The following is a 15,826-nucleotide window of genomic DNA, read 5'->3' as shown; positions in this document are numbered from 1 at the left end:
ATCAGAGTAAGAGAAGAAATTACTTGTCAATGCCCAATATGGAGGTTGGGAATGTGTGATATCTTAGGCCAGTCTTCTCCTTCCCCCTTGCAATAACGTTCTTCCAGAAGCCTGCAATCCCAAATGTGCAATTCCTTCAATGTTGTCGTTTGATGAATGTGGTCGGGCAGTGCCTTTAATTTGGGGCAAAGAGCAATTGTCAAGGAAGAAAGACGTGGCATGATGTTGATGACGGTGTTTCCCGTTCTTGTAATCCCATAATCCCACTCCTCCAATTCGCACAGAAACTCAATTGAAAGTGATTTCAATTTGGGGAAGGCAATAATAACCGATGAAGATGAAGATGAGCCATGATGATCACTTTCTATCCCCAAAAATTCATCACCCACTCTTTTCACACTCGACATGTACGATATGAAGAGCTGTTCAAGGGACGGCAATTTTCCCAAAGGAGGCAGCTGCTCGCAATTTTCGCAGAAAGAGAGTTTTAAACTCTTTAAGTTGGTTAATGACGTCATCCAGCTGGGGAAAACAGTGTTGCCTCGGTAGAACCGTATCTCTAATTCCTTTAAATCCAGAGGTGGTCGCAGGGCTTCAAGAAGAAGTTGATCGTCCTCGTTCTTCCTTCTTTCTCCTTCTTCTTCCTCCTTCTTATCAAACTCAAGGGTCAAACTGAAGAGGTATTTCTTTTTGTCAAGTTCTAATCGCTTAGCCTCGCCCACATCTGATACATCACCCAGTCTACGTATACCACATACTTGAAGGTGTTCCAAGTTTTTAAGAGATTCAAGCCTACATGCTTTCCTACCATCAACAGCTCCTCCTGCACTCACGTGGAACTCATCCAAGGTCCTAAGACCCGTTAATCTCCCAATCCCTACTGGCATGTACCTTAAAGAATCAGTATCATAATTTAGTAAATGCTTCATGTTTATTAACTTCCCAATCCCTTCAGGTAATTCTCTAAGATCAAAACAAAAACTAATATCTAACTTTTCTAGATTATATAACTCGCACAATGTCTCCGGTAGCTCCACTATTTTCTGAGAAGACAAATTAAGGTATCTTAAATGTACCAGCTTTTCTATGTTTCTCGGAATCTCCAGAGTCGAAGACCAAATTGAGTGGTACAATTTGTCAAAATCTAATGCCCTTAAACTTGTCAATTCCCTAAACAATTCTTCTAGGATCTCACCATTTAATAATGATTGATCAGATCTACTATCGTTAATTAAGAGGGTACGCATTCTTTTAACTCTAGGAGTGGAAACAGGTAATGAAGCCTCTATACTAAAGATTAACATTAAATGACGGACCTTCTCATCAACAGAGTTTGTGGCGTTTGGTTCTTCACTACCATTAATTGCCATCGAAAAACATTCATTTTGACTTACAAATCGGGCAAAATCATGTACCATATCATGCATCTTACACTCTATAATCCGATTATCATAACTTTTCTTAAACTCTTGAAAGAAAGAGCGAGAAGCTAAGATGCTAAAATACTCTTCACCTATAGTCTCCATCTCCTCATCTTCTTCTGCACTAAGATAACCTTGAGCCATCCACAATGTGATTAGTTTGTCTTTTTCTATATCGTAGTCTTTTGGAAAGAGAGCACAATATGAAAAACATCTTTTTACTCTAGATGGCAAATCATTGTAACTCAACAATAAAGAGGACAAAACATCTTTCTCAATCTCTTCTACTTTCCATAAATCACTATTTAAAATTCTTTTCCACTCTTCTTCAGTTTGTTTAGAACGCATGAGACTACCTATTGTCTTTGTTGCAAGAGGTAAACCTTTGCACTTGCCAGCAATTCTTCGCCCAATTCGTTCGAATTTTTCACGTTCCTCGATAGGCCTACCAAAAAATGCTATCTTGTTAAACAACAACCAACATTCCTCTTCAGCTAATTTCTCAATGGGAATAATATCTATGGATCCCATCGTGGATGCAACGGACCCACTACGTGTGGTAACTAAAATTTTACTTCCATGGAGACCATTCTTTAGACAACGATAGAATGGTTCCCATTTCAAGTAATTTCCATCCCACACGTCATCTAAGACAAGAAGAAAGCTCTTCCCTGCAATGGATTCATCAATATGTTTAAGAAGAGATTGGAATTCACCTAAATGAGATTCACGACCATCCAAAGCTTCAACGATTGCTTTGGCAACCCTAAACTCCTCAAAAGTTTCTGATACACACACCCACAGAATTTTGTCGAACTTTCTCTTCACCACGTCATCATTACAAGCTAGTTGTGCAAGAGTAGTTTTCCCTATGCCTCCCATACCAACAATTGAGATCATATGGAGGCCTTTTTGTTGCTCGCTACTCTCACGCAACAGCTTGCTTATGAGTTCATTCTTCTCACCAACTCTACCACAAATCTCTTCCTCATCAATCAAGGAGGTACTCTGTACACGCCTTGGTCTTTCACCACTTTTATTGCCACTCTTAACAAGATTAAACATGTCTTTTTGAGTGGCAATATCATGTAGCTCTTTATTCATTTCTTTGATCTTGTTGGCAATGTCATAACGTAGAAAGACTTGTCTGAAACCAAATTCTTCTTGTTTGAATCCAAAACAAGAGGCAGGAAAGCAGAAACATACCTTCTTTTTCTTTTGAGGAGCAGCAAGAGCATTGTCATCAACGCCACCCTCAATTTGCAATTTGTGTCTAGCTGTGATCCACTCATCCAACACATCTTCAATGTCGTAGGATGCATACTTGAGCCTGCCCAGCCAATGTCTAACAGCTTTGTCCTTCACTTGCTTTTCCTCTGCATCATCGAGCACAGCTTGAATGGCTTGAAGGTGGCTGATAAGGCTTTTCACTTCTTCTTTAACACCAACCACAAGTTTCACCTGTACCACCCCAGACCGAACGAAAAATTATGAAACTTCATGAAGAGTCTTGTACATATTGCTAGCGAATCCTATCCAAATTTCATGATTTTACGAACCTTCCACATAAGAATCGTGAAACGGATTTCCTTTCAAACTTTTGTCAAATTCTCAGTCACTTAACGAGTACTCAAATCATGAAAATCAATCTAAGCATGCCATAAAATGTGACTATCAAATCCTAAAAAGTTGGAGCCCAAAATCCAAGAATCATAAAAGATATAAATTCAGTAAAGAGACTATATCAGAAACCAAATTAAAATTTAAATTGAAAAGAAATTATATGAAGTCACTCACCAAACTCAAAGAATGTAAGAAAATTATGAAAATTTTCAGAGATAAGTTTTTACTAAACATTAAATTAATGACTATTTAACAAACTTGAATGTTATGCAAAAACTTAGCTCAACATGGAATATTTATGTGGAGTTAAAATTGTGGGTTTTAATCATTTCTTAGATACGGGGGTTACAGTAAGTTACCAAAATATGGGTAGTTATTGAGAATATAAATGAAATAAAAAAAGTGGTTACTAGCTACATCACATTTTAATTGAATTCAATTCAAATTTTAAAATTTAAAATGCCTAAATAAATAAAATAAAGCAAAGTTAATGTTTCCGATAAAAACAAAACCAATTAAAATCATTAGAAGTATTTATAATATGGGGGGTGTAACTTCGATCACCTGTTGTATTATCTCTTTAGCAGCGAAGGAAGTCAGCTGCTCCACAAGAGAGGAAACGATGGCATCAACCATGGTGAATACAAGAGACAAACTGATGTTTGCAAAAGTGATCAAAAGGATATTGAAGTGTTTGTGTAAATGAATTCCGGGCTATTGCATTCTTATTTATACTTCATCATATGCATGGCTTTACTTCTCGACCACATCAATAATAATAATAATAAATGGAGCATAGCATCTTCCCTTAGCTTTATTTCAATTGTGAAACTTTCACTTTTAGTCTTTTACTAGCTGAAGACAAGTATCAATACCACAACGGTTGATGCAAGTTATCTCTAAGAGAAGTAAGGTAGGTTCTTGACCTTTTGATCAAGATAACTCATTTCATCATTTGGAATTAATGTTACTGATCAATTTATACATTTTTATACAATTTGCTGGCATATCTTCTTAATTTGAAATCTACATTTGAATAGCAATACACTTTCCTTGAAGCTTGTATCCCAATTTTATATATTATCCGCAGCTCGCACTCAATTCAGTATTCCACTCATTGTATATCTACTTCTTAGAAGTTTGAAGCGGTTGAGTATGATAAAAAAGAAATTTTATATTGTTTTAGAAGAATTCGCTTATTAGAACTTCTTTAAGGTAAAATACGTCTTCATAATCATATGATCAAAAATATAATATATTTTTTATTATTTATCATTTTGTATGTGTGACTGTGATTTGTACTCTATTCTACCTTAGAGTATTTCCAACATAACCATTGACTTTTTAGAATGCTAAAATAATTAATAACATAATCATATTTCCAAAAATTAATGATACTTTTGCCGCCAAATACTGCTACTAAATTTATCAAAATAATTCATTAGAGGAATCAACCAATTCAAATTAAACACGACATACAATCCCAATCCAATGTTACCACTGTGGTAACGTACCACACTTTTTGTCTCCATCCTAAACTGCCGTTGGATGTAAACTGAATGAATCTAATGGTCGAAAAAGAAAAATGGGTAAAGGTCTATTGCCGGTTGTTGAAAGATATTGTATGATATTTAATAATTAAACTATTTACAACACATTGTTTTACTTATGAATAATATGACGGCATGTCTTATATAAAAAATATATACATTACTGTAGTTGTATACTTAATAAAATAAAAATTTCATGAAAATGTGTATTAAGTTTTAAACTCAAAAGGATGGATAAGTAAATGTTACATAGGTGTATGCATATATGTACATACATACTCACGTACGTACGTACATACATACATACTTACATACATATTTGTAAATTCGTAATTTTTAAGTGAGGAAACACTCCTGATCAATTCATATTAACAGGCAGAAACTACAAAGGTTCGTTGTTATATCATCAGTAGGGTGATGTTAGTTAATATTTTCATTTCTCTAATGATATTTTGTAAAAAAAAAAGAAGAAAAAAACAAAGGTTCGTTGTTATATCATCAGTAGTGGACAGAGTTTTTGTTTTGCGCTCTTGTCCCTTAATAATTCCTATTACTAGAGCTGGCAAAATTTGACACGACCCGATTACTCGACACGAACACGACATAAATAAATGAATATGGGTCGTCAAATTTAACACGATTATTAAATGGGTCGGGTCCGGGTCAACACGATTTTTTTCCGTGTCGGGTTAGAGTTAAAATTCTTGACCCATTTACCCGATCAATGACCCGATTATATTTTCTATTTTAAAATAATTTACATATTCTTATCATTAAAACTCAAATATTAGTAATGATTTTCTTTTTTATTCTTTAAAAGGGTGAATATAAACATAATATTTTATTTATAAAATTTTAAATACATTTAGAGCTTCAATAGTGTAAATGTGAAAAAATTGATAGATATGTAGATTTTATAATATTGATAAATAATATATATATATATTGATATATAATATCTGGAAATATATGGATACATATATATTCGAGCACAAGCTGTAATAGCTGCGGACAAACAAACAGCCGACAACATAGGAGGATCCCACTCTGAAGTCCAGCTGTCTTCTTCATTTATTTTATATGAAACTAAGCGTAACCCCGGAGACTGAACTACCTGAGACGAAAGCCCATTGCAAACACCTATCAATAGAACCACAAGTACAAGCAAACCCTCATTGACTCCTCACTCTGAACGAGATTCCGATAAATCCCCTCACTCCAGCGGAGTTTCCCTCATCTCCACTTTCTTTGAGTACCTTCCTTCCTGCCAGAGGGCGTTCTAGAAGCGTTTACCGCGGCTTAAACAATCATCGTAGGTATATATATATATATATATATAATTAAAACCTCAATAGTGTAAATGTGTAATATATTAGTAGATATATATATTTTATAATATCGATAAATTATGTATGTATGTATGATAGTGTGTAAATATTTGATGTAACTTTTGTTCAATATATTGATATTAAACGAGTTATTGGGTAACCCGATTATTTTTCCGTGTCGGATTTAGGTCTCAATATTTTGACACGATTATTAAATGGGTCGGGTTTGGGTCGACTTAAATTTGACATGACACGAACACGACCCGATGACCCGTTTTGCCAACTCTACCTATTACTGAAATCTGTAGGGCTCAAATGAATAAAATTGCAAACTATGCGGGGATTATTTAGTTATTGTAAAATCACAGGATAAATATGTAAAAGACGAAGAAAAAACCAGATACGGAACAAGTGGTATTGAAGGGGACGTTACGTAATAGGTCTGGTCTCCACAAGAACACGATGTCTTATCCTCCTTTTTTTTTGGGCTCTAAACCCAACACACAGTTGCCTTGGCGCCCTTTTTATCTCCCTGGTTGCTCCTCATTTTCTTTGTTTTAAAAATCCAAAAGATTAAAAAAAAAAAAAACAGAAGAAACAATTTCAAGTTGACATGAAAAGCTGCACTTCACCATTTATTGCATTTTATTTTCTCTTACATTCACTGGCAGTCTTTCTTCAGCTCCCCTACTACTAGGTCAGCTTCCTTAACTCTCTTTCTTTGTTTTACTTGTTTAACAACAATTTGTTTGATGCAATTTGGAGTCTTTAATGGGTTAATGTGTTCTTAGCTTGAGTATCTGCAGAAGTAATTTTTTTTAATTTATTCACTGAAATTAATTGTTCACTTTCTTTCTAGTAGCAATAGGATAGGATAAGCAATTGCACACTTTTTTTTTGGTTGAAATTCCTGGTCCTACGTAGGTTGAAATTGAGTGTTTCCTGCTGAGTTCACTCTGTGGCTCCTTTATAGAAAATGTGTTAGGCCTAAAAGGGAAGTGAATGGCAAATTACTAATTATATGTTTGTTAACTGGTAGCAGAGTAATGCTTCTGACACTCAAAAGTGTTGAGATTAGAAGTTGATGGGGAATTTGAGCCATTGGTTGTTGTTGTTGTATTTTCTTCACTACATGATTCAGATATATGTACAATTCGAGCAATTTATTTGTATTTAATTATTACTTTGATTTCAAGATTATTTAATGATTTGGTAGCACGAGTTATATATGGGAATGTCTGACTTAAAATTTCTCCATGCATGTGCATACATACATAGAGCCATCAGTTTATTCATCAGCATTCGTGTTCAGTAATTTACAAATAATTTGGAGCAATTGGATATATATAATAGGAAAGGATAATGCTATAGAATGCTTTAAAGATCACTTCTTTCGTCTTAAATGCCGCTTCAAGTTGAAGAAACACATATGCATTATTAAAAAGGTTGACAAATTAAAAAACTCACTGGCATCGATCCATGGCAGCAAAGATGGTACATTGCTTTTATCGATCAGCTTCACCAGTTTGCAACACTTTCCTTTTCCTGAAGAGCAGCAGCCGATTAAGAACTCATTCACAAATAATTCAAAGAAACTCAAGAAAGAATTCGAGCTCGGTACCCGCTTGCATATATAGTCTTCTATTACATCACACAGCTGCTTTGAAGGCTTTCTCAAGCAGAATTATCAACAGCTTGCATATGAAATATATTTGAACGACAGATGTCTCCAAATCAAATTACAATAAATGTCTCGACGGAGAAAGACTTGTTTGAAACCAAAGCAAGAAGCAGATGAGAAGCACCAAGAGCACTGTCATCAATACAAGAAAAATAAAAGAAAAACATGCATAGTGCCGGAAGGAGGGTCATGTTAAGCTCATTTTCTTTTTCGGTCCAAGTTACACAACAAAAGAAAAATAAAACTATTTGATATTTTATTCTTAAATCCGCAAAAGAATTTCATCTATGAATATTAATATTAAGAATATATTATTTTAACTGAATATAGTTAAAAATATTCATATTAAAAACATTAAATTTTTTTTTTGAAGCAATGCAATATAGTTTTCCTTTTAAATCCAGGCTATCATGTGATGAACTAAAGTGCCATTGGGCCTAAACTTACACAATAATTTTACAGTAATTCAATTGATACGTTATGGAAGGTCACATCACGCGAAATAATATGATTATTTTCTCTAATATTGTCCGAGAATAGCAAGATGGACCAACTACAACGAATTCGTCGCCAATAAAAATAGCCAGCATATATATGGGTAAATTTTCACTCACTGCAGCCAGTCTTGGACTGCGACAATTGGAGGATTCATCCAAAGTTGATAAGCCTCGCCGTGCAATTCATTCAAAATGATAAAATAAGATATATGTCAATGCATCCGCACATTCATATACATTAATTGTTAGCTTGAAAAGGAAATAAATGAAATATTGAAACGAGTGACTTAAAAAGATCAACACCATATGGAAGGCTCCGAAAACCTCGGACGTGAAGGAAACCCTAACTCCGGAGGGATTTTTCCCCCGCCGTTTAGGGAGGCTAGAACGATTAAAAAAGCAAGATTTCGTGATGAAGAACATGCTGGGGATACCACTGTACAGTTTTCGTACAAAGAAACCCTAGTGAATGCAACACAAGCGATGGAGCAAGGAATTGGAGGTGGACTAGAGGACTGGGATTTTGAGGAAGGAGACATTATTGAAACTAACGAGGGACCCATGCCATCCATCACTTTTTCGGCTAGGGTTCATGCTAAGTTAAGTGAGCCTTGGAAGAACTCGGTGGTTGTGAAGTTGCTTGGCCGCACAATTGGCTATAGAGCTATGTGTGCAAGATTAAATGTCATGTGGAAATCAGCCATGGGTTTTTCCGTGATTGACTTGGAAAACAATTATTATCTGGTTCGTTTCAGATCGGTAGGGGATGCTATGGATGTTTTAACTAAGGGACCGTGGCTTATAATGGGTCAATATTTAACTGTGCAGCCATGGACACCCTCTTTTGATTTCACAAATGCGGATCTTGATCAAGTCACGGTATGGATCTGTTTACCAGGCCTTGCGGTTCATCTTTATAATCGAAAAGTTCTACAGAAGCTGGGTCAGTTAGTGGGTAACGTGATTAAAATCGATTCGAATACAGCCTCCTCATCTCGTGGAAGATTTGCACGTCTTGCAGTAAGTATCTCGTTAACAAGGCCGCTGGTATCTCAGTTTGAATTGGATGGGAAGATCCAGAAGGTGGAATACGAGGGATTGCCAGTAATTTGTTATAAGTGTGGAATCTTACGGGCATAGTAGCAGCAACTGTAAGGATGCTAAGAGTTCGACAAGCCCTGAAGATGCTGGTCAACCCCAACAGGCAGTGCCGGAAAATGAGGCTCCTGGCCAGCAGGCTGTAGGTAGTAATGGTGATAATAATGTGGAACTATTCGGACCCTGGATGATTGCCACTAGGAGAGGAAGGAAGCCGAATATTGGTAAGGAGAACACTGGAGACTCAAACCGTAATAGGGAGTTTACTGGAGCTGGTACCTCACGGTTTCACATATTATCCAAAGTCTCGGATGAAGGTGGAAACCATGTGCATGAGGCTTGCCCAGACTTCCCTTCCACCTCACGGCAACCTTTCATGCCCGCATCAAACCATACTTTCACAGCCAGAGCAGATACCTCAGCAAAGACTATGGCTCGTCGTAAGCCGCAAAATAAGGCCGTGGCAGCAAGGAATCAGAGCAGGAAACCAAACGTCCCAGTAACTCCTACCTGTAACCCTCTCCAGCCTAGTGTCTTCAGCACCAGAGAGAAGGAAATATCCATCCTACCTCATGCAAACCGAAGCTTTGAACCCCATATTTTCCCTCAGAAAGCTTCTAGCAATCAACTCGTGGCACCATTCGCAACCACCCTGGACCCCTCTAAACACACAGTGTTTGTTTGCTCCTCCCAAACCCTTCCTAATGGTGATGAAAGGGACGTGACCGCGGAACACATAGAGAGGCAAGGTCCGGATCCACAACAAGTAGCAGACCCTCCAGATGATCAAACCATCCATCGGGTGAATGAAGGTGACAGTGCTCATAACCATCCAGTTGTACCTATAAATGGTGTTGATGGCGATGGGATGGTTGAGAATGAAGTTGAGATGGTTCAAGAAACGCCATTGGCGTGGATGGAGGAAGTCCTTGGACAGCAGCAGTAGACGTTTGTTTCTCTCCTGTTATTTTTATTATGTCAGCTAGTATCATGTTCTGGAATGTACAAGGGGCAGCCTCGGGGGTATTTAGGCGCTCGTTTAAAACAATTATTAAAAACTACAATCCATCGATGGTGGTGTTAATGGAACCTCGCACTAGTGGTGCTAAAGCCGATGACTTTATAAAGAAAAGTGGATTTGAGTATTCGCACCGGGTGGAAGCTGTGGGTTTTTCTGGAGGAATTTGGCTTCTTTGGCGAAATTCCATAGAGGTGGAAGTCTTAATTAATCATAGGCAGTTCATTCACTTTAAATTTTGTATGAATAAGACCTTTGTGTCTTGGGTAACGGCTGTGTATGCCAGCCCAAATCCAATGCTAAGGAGACAGTTGTGGAGCCATATGGAGAACCTTGCGCCTTCAATTCGAGGCCCTTGGCTGATAGGTGGGGATTTCAATTCTATCTTATATGCCTCTGAAAAGCAGGGGGGTGAGGCCAGGAACCCAGGAGTGTGTAATCTGTTTCGGAAATGGTTTGATGGGCACCAAATTTTTGATTTAAAGTTTAAAGGTCCAAGGTTTACTTGGTCACGTGGATTGCTCTTTAAACGGCTTGATAGAGCTCTGTGCAATAGTGATTGGCTACATAAGTATCCGAATAATTCTGTCCTCCACCTCCCGAAGGTTGCCTCGGATCACAGGCCGGTGCTGGTTCGGTTTGAGAGAGCTGTGGCCGGTCACAGGAGGAACAGGCCTTTCCGCTTTTTGGCTGCTTGGTTAACTCACGAGCATTTTCATAACTTTATTAAGCGGGTGTGGAATCCGCAAATCCATTATAGTGCAGCAGCCTCTCATTTTGTCCAGGAGGTTCAAGCTTGGAATCGAGATGTGTTTGGGAATATCTTTCAGAGAAAACGCCGGCTTATGGCTCGGATTAATGGAATTCAAGCTACTCTAGAGAATTATAGCTCTAACAGTTTGTTGCGCTTATAAGCCCGCATGCAAAATGAGCTCGAAATGGTGATGAATCGGAGGAAATTCTTTGGCTTCAGAAATCTCGAAAGGATTGGCTTCTGCATGGGGACAGAAATACGAATTTTTTCCACCAAAAAACCATTGCTCGAAGGCGGCGGAATAGAATTGAGGCCATCCGAGACTGTTCGGGGAATTGGCTATATGATGAGGAGGATATAAGGAGGCATGTAGTGGGGTATTTTTCTGACCTATTTACAAGTGATAATGCAACTTATCGGAATTACCATGCTCCAAACTTTTTCCCAGCCTTGGATTCTCATGACGTAGATGGGGCTGCAGCCCCAATTTTGAGGGAGGAAATTCGGAACGTTGTGTTTAGCATGAAGCCGCTGAAAGCCCCAGGTACGGATGGTTTGCACGCTATATTTTATCAATCCCAATGGCATGTGGTTGGTCCGTCGTTTTGCAGGTTTATTCATGATATTTTTACAACGGGGAAGGTGCCGCAAGAGATAAATACTACCCTCTTGGTTTTGATTCCTAAAGAGGAGCACCCCACTAGCTTAAAGATGTTTAGGCCCATAAGCCTATACACAGTGGCCTACAAGACGGTGACTAAAATTATAGCCACTCGATTGCAAACACTGCTGCCCAATCTAATAAGCCCCAATCAGACGAGCTTTGTTCCTGGGAGGCATATAGTAGATAATATTGTAGTGGCTCAGGAAGTAGTTCACTCTATGCGCAGAAAAACTGGCAGGAAAGGATTTATGGCCATTAAGGTCGACCTTGAGAAGGCTTATGACCGGCTCAGTTGGGATTTCATTTTTGATACGCTTAACCAGACTGGTATTCCAATTCACTTATCTAGACTAATCATGGAATGCGTAACTTCAGCTAGTATGCGTATTTTGTGGAATGGCGAGGCGACATAAGCTTTCACTCCGGGAAGGGGTATCCGTCAGGGCGATCCCCTCTCGCCTTATCTTTTTGTTCTGTGCATTGAACGGTTAAGCCATGGTATAACCCAAGCGGTGATGGAGAGGAGATGGAGGCTTATCCGGTTGGCCAAATATGGAACTCCTTTAACGCATCTCTTTTTTGCAGATGATTTGCTTTTATTTGCGGAAGCTTCAATTGATCAAGCTTATGTCGTAGATGCTGTTCTGGATAATTATTGTAGGAGTTCGGAAGCAAAAGTCAACAAAATGAAAACTAAAGTTTTCTTCTCAAAAAATGTCGCTTCTCGGGATGCCAATATCATAGGCTCGACTTTGGGAGTTTCGGCCACAAATAATTTGGGTGATTATCTTGGAATGCCCTTAATCCATTCGCGGGTTAATAAATACACGTATCAATCCATCCTTGATAAAGTGGATAAGCGGTTAACTGGTTGGAACGCGGCTCATCTATCTTTTGCTGGACGCGTCACTCTGGCTCAATCAGTCCTGCAAGCAATGCCTGTTTATGCCATGCAAACGACCTTACTTCCTTCTCCAGTGAGACATAAAATAGACAAAGCTTGTCGAAGATTTATTTGGGATGGGAATTCAAAGAGTCACAAGATGAGTATGGTGGGGTGGGACAAAATTTGCAAGCCGAAAAAACATGGAGGCCTGGGATTCAAAAAAATGGACGAAATGAATCAGGCGATGTTGATGAAATTGAGCTGGGAGGTTGTTTCCAATTCGGATAAACTGTGGGTGCAAGTCTTCTGCTCCAAATATGGTTTGGAGTCTCGCAACCTACCAATGTCTCTTTCAGACAAACCGGGTTCTCAGATTTGGAGGGCTATTCGTAGCACGTGGTTGGCAACAGTGCAGGGAGCTCGCTGGTCAGTTCGTGATGGTGTTAGAACTCGATTCTGGGTTGATTGTTGGGCTACGAAATATCCTCTGATCAGCCTTGCCATCTTGCCGATTCCTCACGAGCTTATCAATGCCACTGTGAGTGACTTTACGAATGGGCATGGGGGATGGAATTGGTCGAGCTTTGAGCATCTTCTGCCGCATGGTATTCTCATGCAGATTGCTTCAGTCTTGCCTCCGGCTCCTCATCTTGGGGCTGATATTATTTACTGGGGCTTTGATCCAAGCGGCATGTTTTCGGTTCGGTCAGCTTATGAATCACTTTGCTATCATCAAGCTGCTGTTCATGACAGAAATTGGAAGCTTCCATGGAGTTGGAAGGGGCCTCAATCCATCCGCCTTTTTCTTTGGCAGCTTATGCATGGGAAACTCAAGACTCGTGATGAACTTGTTAGGCGCCATATTAATGTTCCTGAGGATTGTGATAGGTGTGGGGGTGCGGTTGAAGATATCCTCCATGCATTGAGAGACTGCAGCTGTATCAAGCAGGTTTGGCGGAAGCTTGTTCCGATGGCCAGTCATAACACTTTCTTCAATTCGAACTTACGAGAATGGATTGCTGGGAACCTGCAAAATAAATGGAAGATTGGGTCTCCCCTCCCCTGGGATTGTATCTTTGGTGTGGTAGTTTGGAGGCTATGGTTCTGGAGGAACCATTTTTTCTTTGAGGGAAAGCTGGTGGATAGTCTAACAATCTATATGGATGTTATGGCGAGAGCTAAAGAAATTTGCAGAGTAAATAATTCTTGCCTAAGCCAGCAGCCGAGGAGACAGGAGATTTATATTCATTGGCTGCCGTCGCCTTGGCCATGGTGTAAATTAAATACAGATGGCTCCTGTAAAAATACTTGGGAAGCAGGAGCGGGAGGTGTTATTCGAGACTCAGTTGGTCATTGGGTATCCGGCTTTTGTATGAAAATTGGGGACAGGTCAGTGCTTATGGCTGAGCTTTGGGGGCTGTATCAGGGCCTAATTCTTGCTTGGGATGTAGGCATAAAACGGTTGTTGGTGGAAGTGGATAGTATTTGTATTACACAAATGATTTCTAAGCAGGTGGTTGTTCCTAATGCGTTCACTGCTTTATTATCAGCTGTCCGGGAATTACTAAGTAGAAATTGGCAGACTGCTATCACCCATATTTATCGCGAAGCAAACTCAGCTGCGGATTTCATGGCTAATATGGCTCATTCAGCTCCTCTTGGCCTCCATGTGTTCTCTAACCCTCCTATGGGTGTTTATTCTATCATTTCGCAAGACTTGTTTGGGATTTCTAACCCCCGGTTTGTTCCTGTTTAGCTCGTTTTGACGAGCCCCCTCTCATAAAAAAAAAAGATATATGTCAATGCGCAAATCAGTAGTGTATAGCATACGCTAAATGTGACAAAAGTGTACTCAATAAAATCTAAAGAACGACGAGTACTTTATATGCTGCCTTTACAATTTCCGCGTAGACACAAACTTCGATCCGGAATACTTAAAAATCAAAAACATAAAACATTCAACGAATCATCAGCATCAATAAAATGCAAGCATCACGAACTCATATTTAGTGCAATGTCTAGAGTGGTAAAGGTTTAACAAAATAGATTAGTTTTAGTCAACATACACGTAGATAAAGCAGGAAAACAAAATGGTAACCGAAAAAAAAATCATTTAGGTTACAAAATTTCAAAATTATAAACTAATGTCCTATAAATTCTGAAAATTCTCCCGAGGAAATTAGACCAAACAACGGTAATAAACAAATATTAAATTTATATTTTAAAATCTTTTCATTTTATACAAACTCTAAGAAATATTCTGAAATGAACTTACACGAAAGTATGATGTTTCTAGTTGACATTGTATGAAACCAGCGGAGCGAGCAGTTTTTTTTTTTGACGAGAAAATAAACTTCATTCATTCGAAGAGCTGAATAAATACATTATCTCTGAGGGGTGTGATTCTACCTGTGCAACAGTTTCACTTTTCTCTAAGGCTAGCCTAGCTAGAGAATGATTAATGGCATTATTACAAGATCTTGGGGTACGTTGAACTTTAATGCCATTGTCGAATCATTCTTTTCTTTCTCTTTTTCCCTTTGTCTTATTCTTTTAAAACGGTGACCAGATAGATAGTTGCTATAACCTCATACAACGCATGGATGGCAAGGTTTAATCATCTGCAATTTTCTTGATGCATGCAACGTCTTAGACATATCATTCAGATTCTAACGACGATTACTCCGCCGTTCAGGTTCTAACGACGACTACTCCGCCGTTCAGGTTCTAATATTTTATCCTTTGAATGTAGTCGACTTACTATGTAACCCAAGGTAGCCATCTTACTCCACCCTTATAGTTTTACCATTTTGTCCTTTGAATACTTTTGACTTAATAAGTAATCCTTGATAGCCATTTATCGAACTTGCGGCACTGAGATCCACATGGGCTTATTATGACATTAATACCTATATTTTAGGGCTGAAAGAAATTAAAAAGTACGAAAAATTAGGCATTCTTCTATCACTTTATTATTAATAGTTTGTTGTAGGTGTATTTAGTGAAAAATTATACAGCACTCTTATGTTAAACAAAATAGATAAATATCCCTCTCTATTGATTCTAGATTAGCTTTAGTCAACATGCATATAGATAAAGGAGCAAAATAAAATGCCAACAAAAAAAAGAAAAAAAGAACAAAAACATTTATGGCTACAAAATCTCAAAATTATAAATTAATGTCCTACAGATTCCGAAAATTCTACATAAGAAAATAGATCAAACAACAGTAATAAACAGATGTGAAATTTATATTTTAAAATCTTTCCATTTTTTACAAACTCTAAGAAATACACTGCTATTTCC

General features: G+C 38.2%; 2 protein-coding genes across 2 annotated transcripts; one reads left to right on the top strand and one right to left on the bottom strand.

The window, feature by feature from the left end:
* Positions 1-26: 26 nt before the first annotated feature.
* On the bottom strand, positions 27-3,680 carry LOC112097788 (putative disease resistance protein RGA3). Its single transcript, XM_024183368.1, has 2 exons — positions 3,609-3,680; positions 27-2,882 (listed from the first exon to the last, which is right to left on the bottom strand). The coding sequence occupies exons 1-2, from the start codon at positions 3,678-3,680 to the stop codon at positions 27-29; spliced, it is 2,928 nt and encodes a 975-aa protein (XP_024039136.1).
* A 6,589-nt stretch (positions 3,681-10,269) lies between these two features.
* Positions 10,270-12,047, top strand: LOC112097787. Its single transcript, XM_024183367.1, has 2 exons — positions 10,270-11,113; positions 11,419-12,047. Exons 1-2 carry the CDS (start codon positions 10,270-10,272, stop codon positions 12,045-12,047), a joined length of 1,473 nt encoding a protein of 490 aa, XP_024039135.1.
* The last annotated feature ends 3,779 nt before the right edge of the window (positions 12,048-15,826 follow it).

The sequence above is a fragment of the Citrus clementina genome, unplaced genomic scaffold, assembly GCF_000493195.1.
Source record: "Citrus clementina cultivar Clemenules unplaced genomic scaffold, Citrus_clementina_v1.0 scaffold_5, whole genome shotgun sequence".
Classification (NCBI taxonomy): Eukaryota; Viridiplantae; Streptophyta; class Magnoliopsida; order Sapindales; family Rutaceae; genus Citrus; species Citrus x clementina.
This window is presented reverse-complemented; position numbering and strand designations above follow the sequence as displayed.